This window comes from Primulina eburnea, unplaced genomic scaffold (assembly GCF_022965805.1).
Source record: "Primulina eburnea isolate SZY01 unplaced genomic scaffold, ASM2296580v1 ctg1308_ERROPOS1070381+, whole genome shotgun sequence".
NCBI lineage: Eukaryota > Viridiplantae > Streptophyta > Magnoliopsida > Lamiales > Gesneriaceae > Primulina > Primulina eburnea.
Window position 1 is genome coordinate 4,207 of NW_027330834.1, and position 8,648 is coordinate 12,854.

General features: G+C 35.2%; 1 protein-coding gene across 1 annotated transcript; it reads right to left on the reverse strand.

The window, feature by feature from the left end:
- Positions 1-883: 883 nt before the first annotated feature.
- On the reverse strand, positions 884-4,809 carry LOC140820643 (uncharacterized). Its single transcript, XM_073180943.1, has 5 exons — positions 4,495-4,809; positions 3,177-3,477; positions 2,502-2,660; positions 2,063-2,358; positions 884-1,252 (listed from the first exon to the last, which is right to left on the reverse strand). Exons 1-5 carry the CDS (start codon positions 4,690-4,692, stop codon positions 1,037-1,039), a joined length of 1,170 nt encoding a protein of 389 aa, XP_073037044.1. The 5' UTR covers positions 4,693-4,809; the 3' UTR covers positions 884-1,036.
- Between the last annotated feature and the right edge of the window lie 3,839 nt (positions 4,810-8,648).

Genomic DNA, 8,648 nt, shown 5'->3' on the forward strand with positions numbered 1-8,648 from the left:
GTTGAGAATGACAACCTACAAATAGTAAAAATAGACTGCAACTCGTAGTGAAACGCCGCATTTCAGAATCTACAGTGTACAAATGTCAGAAGAATGTTGACGTGGCAATCAACAGCTATAAAAAATCCAATTGTATTTATTGTTACCGTTGAAGAGATGCCTATAAATAGGCAAAAAGAGTAGTTGAAAAACAACAAGCTTCTATTCATCTTGCTGTTACGCTGCTTAAAAACATTCACAAGCTCACAGTTATCAGAATATCAGTAGCATTCAAGGTTATATTTCGAGCTTAAATAGCACAAGTCATTTGTTGTATATTCATTCAATTGTGCTAAGATCAGTTTACGAACTGTAAGAAAATTGTATACTAAGAGTTTCAGTTTTTGGCAGTGTTAAGTCCAAAACTGAAGTGGGTCTATACGATCTTGTATTGATCAAATTCTGTTAATGAATATCCTATCTTTGTGATAGAAAGAATGACGTAGAAGGGATTCAATCTCCGAACATCCATAAACTCTTGTGTCATTTTATTTCAGTTACAAATTCTATCTTTCAGTCAGTTTACTTCCGCAACTGATTGTCATTGACCGACAAGATTGCCTACATACCTACATCTATCCTTAAACTTCCGTCAAAATAAACAGAAATAGATTAGACAAACCTAACATTGCATTTGTTAACATCGCGTGAAAAATATAACTACTTAAAAAAACAAAAAAATCAAATTAAAACTAAAATTTGATAAAGAAGCTAAAATCATAAAGACACAAACATGCAAAACCAAAATTGCAGTTGACCAAAATTAAAATTTTAGTTAACTCTCTCCATCCATTTGCATCCTTTCCCTTAGAAGAATATGGTTATGCATAGATGAACTTATTGCTAAGATTCTAATATAAGCTGATAGCATGTTAAAAATCTCATAAGACAGTTGACATTCACATGTGAGAGCATTTCAAAAGAAGGTATCAAAAAACGAAACTTTATAGGCATACACAATTAATTAGCATGGTGTAAATCTACAAGTATGTGGCGGTTAATGATCTTGAGCATCCGACCGAATGTTCAAAATTTGGGAAACCACCAGCTTAGAAAGCTCATTAATGACAGTTTGATAATCATCTGATTCTCTTTGGGCTGACCATCCTGACGACAGCGAGCTTAATCGGATGTATTCACCTGCTGCAACTTTTGTTTTTGTGGTTGTGGTGAGGACCCTTTCCAAATCATTCATTGATAAAGGTCTTGGCTCCTAAAAACGAAATCGAGACCATAATATATAAGATGAAAATTTTGAATAACCAGCCCCGTCAAATTAAAGCAACTATTACCGTGGCCCGATCAGTGCAAATTCAGTGCTAGATTTTGGGCGAGATGGGACACATTGGCACTAAACCAAGATAGGATACATAAGCACTAAACTTAAAAACGACTATATATACACGAAGCAACATTTGGCAATAGTATGTTTACAAGGTAACCAGAATTAAAATCACATAAAGTCATCATCGCCAATCTGCAAGATATTGCAATTTCCTCTAGCCCAAAAGTGCATCGCCAAATTCACAAGATTGATTTGTACCAAAAACACAAGTTCAACAGTAATGCTGATGACTTGGAATGAGACAAATACATAGGACCAAAACAGACATTAAATATCCAGCAAACAATCAACCAAATCAGCACACTTCTAATTTCGTAGCATAGCAATGAAACTAGATGGAGTTTGGAAAGCATGATATTTATAAAACTTAAGAATCTACTATCAAGAAACATGTTGGTTATCTAGCTTTGGATCATGTATCTGATATTTTGCAATAGCACACAGTTGTACTAAAATCAAGATACAAATGAAAATTCAAAAACAGATAACTAACCTAAAATTTCTAGCCCCAACAAGAAGCAAACTTTTCACATAAATAAGTAACAAAAGAAAATACTGACCGGCCACCAACCCCCAGTTGTGTAGTTGCATTAACCTCTCCCAGCCCGAGTTCAAACCCAGGTTAAAGCAAAAAATCCCCCACCCCAATGTAATTAAAAAGAAAAAGGAAATACTGACCGGAGCTGGCTTTCCACTCTTCTCATCATTAAGCAGGTCCCTAATAGGAAAATAGGCTGCTTTTTTGCAAAGTTCTAGAAGATCTGAACCAGTGTATCCATCACATTGGCCGGAAATTCGGTCATAATCAATGTCATCTGCTACCTTCTCATCCTTTAAAAGAACTTTCAATATAGCTGCCCTTTCTCGGCGATCAGGAATCCCAATTTCAAATGCCTGAGGAAGACGTCGAAGAATTGCTTCATCAATTTCTGATGGACGATTGGTTGCAGCAAGCACCATCACCCTAGCGCTTTCTACACCAACCAATTCAAGCCATTCAAACAATGATACAATCTAAAGCAACCCATAAAACTGAAATGAACGAGGAACCTCGCAAGGCAAAACTCCAGTCATGGAGCATGGAAAAACAATTAAATGGGATTATAAAAGAACTTACGATCAGTAGTGAAACCATCCCACAAAGCCATAAATTCGGTCTTCATATTTGTCAGTGCTTCATGATCTGTACTCTTGCGTTGGCCTAAGAAACTATCCACTTCATCAATGAAAATAATAGCTGGCTGGAGCTTGTAGGCCAAGGAGAATACAGCAGCCACTGCAGAACAATAGTACAGCAAAAATAAATAGAAGAAAATTATAGAGAACTGCTAAAAAACCCAAGTGTCTTCAAATCTTACTAGCACAAAAATAATGAGTATTAAGTTTTAAAAGTTCCGTATCTCATGAAAAACATGGAAAAGAAGAAATAGAAAATTCTCCTTTCAAATATATCGTTTAAATTTTTAAATAAATAAAATCAATATTCACATTTCTGAGGTGTTCTACCTACATAAGAAATCCTTGCTTGAAAATAAGATAATTCTGAAACAGAGCCCCACAAATTCTTCTTTCCATCATTCTACATTAAACAAAAGGATAAGTTACTAACTTTTAAAAACAATATAATGCTCTCAGTGACCATCACAAAGATACATCTACAGACTAACTTAAACACAAAAAACCAACCCATCTCCCACAGTTTCTTCAGGTGTCACAAACATTAAAACACACAACCCAGAAAATGTAATACGGAGAAAGTCGAACGGAGTTTAAGAAATTTTATGAGAAATACCTAATTTCTGAGCGTCGCCAAACCATTTGCTCATTAGATTTGATATTCTAACATTGATAAAAACAGCTCCTGACTCTTTTGCAATTGCTTTTGCAAGCATTGTCTTCCCAGTGCCCGGTGGTCCATATAGCAAAACACCTTTTTGTGGACAAAGAAGCTTCCCCCGAGAAAACAGCTCGGGTCTTCGTAGTGGCAGAATGACAATATCATACAATGCTTGTTTAATGGATTCCAATCCTCCAATAGAATCGAATTTCACATCAATTTCATCCGGGTTGACGACATCACATGCTATAACATCCTGTGTCATCATGAAAGGAATATGCAATAAGCAGAGCATGTTTATTTACAGATATTGTTAAGCAATTTCAACAGTAAAGCTTGCTTCAGTAGTTTAACCAAAAATACATTAAAATTTACACTGAAATTTAAATCAGATACGCAAGATGGAACATAAACGACCACGTAGATACAAAAATAATGGTGGATTTAATTCGATCAGATGATAGATAATATGAATTTCCCAGGATCAATTGTCTGCCCAAATCTTCAGGAAACAAACTTCTGCAATGTTTATCTTAGTTTAGCAAACCTAATAGTTATCCACAATATCAAACTTATCAAAAACATCTCGTTACGCTCCAATGGAGTCGATACCTTCACTTCATGCTCAAATCTACATCGTCAAATTACCGATTGGTCAAGTGACTAGTGAGGTGAGTGGGCGATTCCATGTCTTTGTTAGAATTACACGTAATTTTTGAATCCCCATGGGCTCTGGATCAACTGTCTGCCCAAATCTTCAGGAAACAAACCTTTACAGTGTTTATCTTAATTTAGTAAACCTAATAGTTATCCACAATATCAAACTTATCAAAAGCATCTACTTAAGCTCCAACGGAGTCTATACCTTCACTTCATGTTAAAATCTACATCGTCAAATTTCCGATTGGTTAAGTGACTAGTGAGGCGAGTGGGTGATTCCATGTATTTGTTAGAATTACACATAAATTTTGAATCCCCACGGGCTTTGGATCAAATATCTGCCCAAATCTTCAGGAAACAAACCTCTACAATGTTTATCTTAATTTAGTAAACCTGATAGTTATCCAAAATATGAAACGTATCAAAAGCATCTACTTAAGCTCCAACTACGTCGATACCCGCGCTTCATACTAAAATCCACATCGTCAAATTTCCGAAGCAGTCTCAACTCATTAAAATGCTTAAAAACCCATCTTTTGGCACAAGGATGCAAAACGGGAGTATTCTGACGATTTCTCGAAATGAAAAGAAAAGAAACAGAGGCAATAGGAACCTCGTATGAATTTGTTTGGATGAGAGGTCGGCCTAAACGCTTGGCGATTTCTTTCTTGTTCTCCAGAGCCTTTTTGGAAGCTTCGCGGTTAGGGTCGAGCTGCCTGAGCCCGACGAACAACACCAAGCAGCTGAGGGCGGCGCTCGCGGCGTATAGAATCAGTTCCTGAACCAATTTCGTCTCCGACGAACCACTCATTCTCGCAAAGTTCCGATTCAGTTTGCTCTATGATTTTGGATGATTCAGGGTTCGGAATTCGGAAGGGGCCTAGGAAGATAGAGAGAGGTGTGGGTATGGAAAAGTCGAGAGGTGTAATTAGGTACTCAAATATATTATACGAATGGAAATTAAAATAATTAAAATTGGTAAAATAAAATTAATACAAGATATTAAATTAAATAAGATATTACAAATACAATTTCAAATATTTGAACGACCATATCCATCCAATAAATTATCAATTAAAGCATTTCGTAATACACAGTGAGTGTATTTGTTTTTTATTTTTTTTATATCAAGCGAAAAATTCTCGAAATCTGATATGATTATTGACAATCATTTCTACTATTGGAGTTGGTGTTTCCCTAGAATATTGCATTAATGCACTATAATCACGTTCATCTACAATTATCATTGTAGAACCCGTTAAATCAGACTACGTATAAGCCATGGATAATTTCTAGTATTTAAATTAAAAATTATTTCTTTATTTTTAAGGCATTTTAAAGTTATTGGGTCTTGATTATTTATTTTGAATCGCATGAATATAGTTTTATCTTTTCAGTTAAATAAGTGAGGCCGGATTGGAGTTGGAGTAATGAGATAAATTTTAATAATTAGAAAATATTCATAGACTTAATTTAAGATAAAGAATAATTTATTTTTAATGTAAAAGAATGTTTAAAAGATTATTTAATTAAATTAGAGATAAGTAGTAAATAGATTTTTTTATGTCCAATAATTTAATTAAAAGCCTAAATTAAAATATGTGATCAATTGAGATAAGTTAATCTAGGCTTATTTTATTTAAGAAATTTTAACTTAACATGTTAGTAAATTTAATTTAAAAATTTGCCATGCATTCAAGATAATTATTATCCTAAATTAATTTATTTATTCACTAAAATACTTAATGAGTAGATAAAACTTTAAAGATTTAAAATACAAGATTTAGCAACATTTTCCACCCCATTTTAATAAGCATAAAATCGGTCATCCCTTGTTAGATTTAAAAATAGTTGGCAACTCTCTATTTGTGATATCTTTCCATATCCCTTCATGGTAGAATAATTCCCTCATTTTAAATCCTCAATTAATTAAGCAATTTTCCTACCCATTTTTGAAGCAAGAATTCGGCCACCTCTTGATAAGATTTAATATTGATTGACAACTCACCATGTGATTCATTTCCTTGATCTTTTTATTTGTAGATAATTTCCTCCACCTTTTAATCACCAACAATTAAACAATTAAGCAATTTTCTACCTTGTACCTAGACTAGATTTGGGCCATCACCCCCTCAATTATCCCTCAAAATCCTATGATATCAAACCATTCCCTTATCTAACAAATTCTAGGATAGAAAGATTGATCTTGTCATTTAATCTCCAATTATCTTGCAACCTTCCCATTTATTTTCCTAGCCTTCTCCTCCACTCCATATTCTCGAAATTTCAGTCTCTTTCAGCAAGAAAAATCGTGAGAGGCTAGAGGAAAATAAGAGAGAAAAACAAGCCAGAAAAGAAAACTTCGTCTCCGCCACGCCGCGTCGTCATATTGATTTGTTTTCGTTTCAAACAAATCCAAGCATGTTCATATTATCTTTTGCTCTTCAATCAAGTCATATACATACTTTTAAACCACATTATGTTCATATTTCATGCAGCAAAACCGAAATTTTGTCAATCAATTTTCGAAACATTGTACATAATTTTTCGACTCTTCACTTGTGCACCTCATGGTTTTGATGTTTGTGTGGTTTCAAGTTTGGCTATATTTCCAGGGGCTCCAGGCTGCACCTAGGATTGTTATAGGGTGTGTTAGGACGAGATTGGTCCATTCGTTCGAGTTCATTCGCTACAGAAACACGCATTTGATAGCAACTTGTCATTGATGCCATTTTGAGTCTCGATTTTCTTGTTTGGATTGTCTAAGGTGACGTTCGAATCTTGGTTGGCTTTTGGGCCCATAACCATGGTTGGAACCCCTCCTTGTCATGTCTAGGACGTGACCAAGATAACCTTTCATGGCTTGGTTCACGTCCCCATCGGTTTTTAAAACAAACAAGAACAACGTCCCATCCGTATTCCATTTTTATGGTTTTGGTTGTGTGAGTTGGGTTTCAAATTTATGGTGTTAGGTGGGTTGTGGTTAGCTTCTAGCCCTTATCCATGACTCATACAACGCCTTAGCATGTCTAACATGGACCATGGTTAACCTCATAACCATTTGATCCTTCATTTGACAGCAAGAACAAGCAAGACACCCCACGCATGTGAGGTGTGTTCTCGGGGAAGTTTGTGAGTTGTTTCAGGTGTTGGCTTGGATTTTGGTTGGCCTAGGACTCTTATCCATGGTTCAAACCATACCTTAGGATGTTGGTAAGAGGCTCTAGTTGGTGGTTCAAGCCCCGATGGCCGATAGTCTCGAAAACGAAGCAAAGAAGCACAACAGCTGCTACTGTATTTGTTTTGGCAGCAGCTATAAGTTTGGTTCAGAGGTCACGTACGAGTTCTTGGTTGGCTTTTAGCCTATGGCCTTAGACTGGACAGTACCTCATTGAGTTAGGAAGGTCATGTTTTTGGCGGTTCGTGATTTGGTCAAGTTTAGAGGTCGTACGAGAATTTACGGTGCGATGTGCCAAAGTGACTCTCGAATTTCACGATTTTGGACTCCTTGCACAATTTTCGTGTATTACAGCCCTTGATATTTTTTTCATCATTTTAGGTGTTTTAATCATGACTAAATGTTGGTTCGGGTTGGTGCGGAATCATGGTTAGATACTAAGTTCGTTAGGTATAATAGTCTTGTTTTTAGTTCGATTTTGAAGTGTTGGTCAAGTTGAGTTTATTTTCATGTTCCTAATGTTAGAATTAGGTTGCATCGAGCCTGGAAACGATCCAACTCAATTGGTAAAATAAAATAGGATAATAATTATATTACGTGCATAAATTATAAAAGTTTATTTTTGAGATTTATGCGATGTGTCTTGTAGCCACTTCACACTCATGGGATTGCATCTTATGGGATTATTACTTCATCCGGTGGCTACTGACGGGTTCATGTATTGGTACGGATATCCAGTCCAAGGTCTGTGATGATATCTACCGCCGAGTATACTGTGATTTAGTCTAATCAGACGATTCAGTTCATGTTATGGGCCACTTGCGTAGAACATAATCTCAACAGAAAATTATGTTATGTTATTTTATGACAGGGCTCTATTGAGCAAACATTTTAAATAAAATTTTTCAGTTATTCACGTATTTGTAATTATTCATGACACGATTTTCAAGTTACGCTTTACGATATGATATCTTTCCATGGAATGAAATTTTATGATATATTTTACTTGTTATTCACGATATATGCATGTTGAGTCTTTAGACTCACTAGAATTGATTTTGTAGGTACTAATGAGGTCAGGACCGAGGGCGGGGACCAGTGAGCTAGCTTGGGTCGGCAGTAGTAGGAACCAGAGGACCTCATTTTATCATTTATTATTTTTATGTTCAAACTCATTTTATCACGATGAATTATCTTAAGTTGTTGTTTTGAAACAGATATTTACTTCCGCTACTATTTTGACATTTAAACTTTTATTCCGCTGTTACATTAAACATTAAAACTTTTATTCAGTTTATTTTATGAATGAGGCAAGTTATTTACTTTTAAAGGAAAATTTTAAATTATTCCGCAAATTTTCAAATACGAATTACGGGCCTCTACAGTTGGTATCAGAGCCTATGTTCTTATAAAAGGTTGTACTACTACTGATCTCGAGAAGCTCACGAAGTAACGTCTTCGGTCTGTAAGTTTTACGTTTACGCATTTCTTTTAAAGCATGAAATATTTTAACAGCATGCTTTCATGAAATATTATATGTCAAGATTAAGATTATGCAGTATTTATTTAAATTTAAAGAAATAATAGAA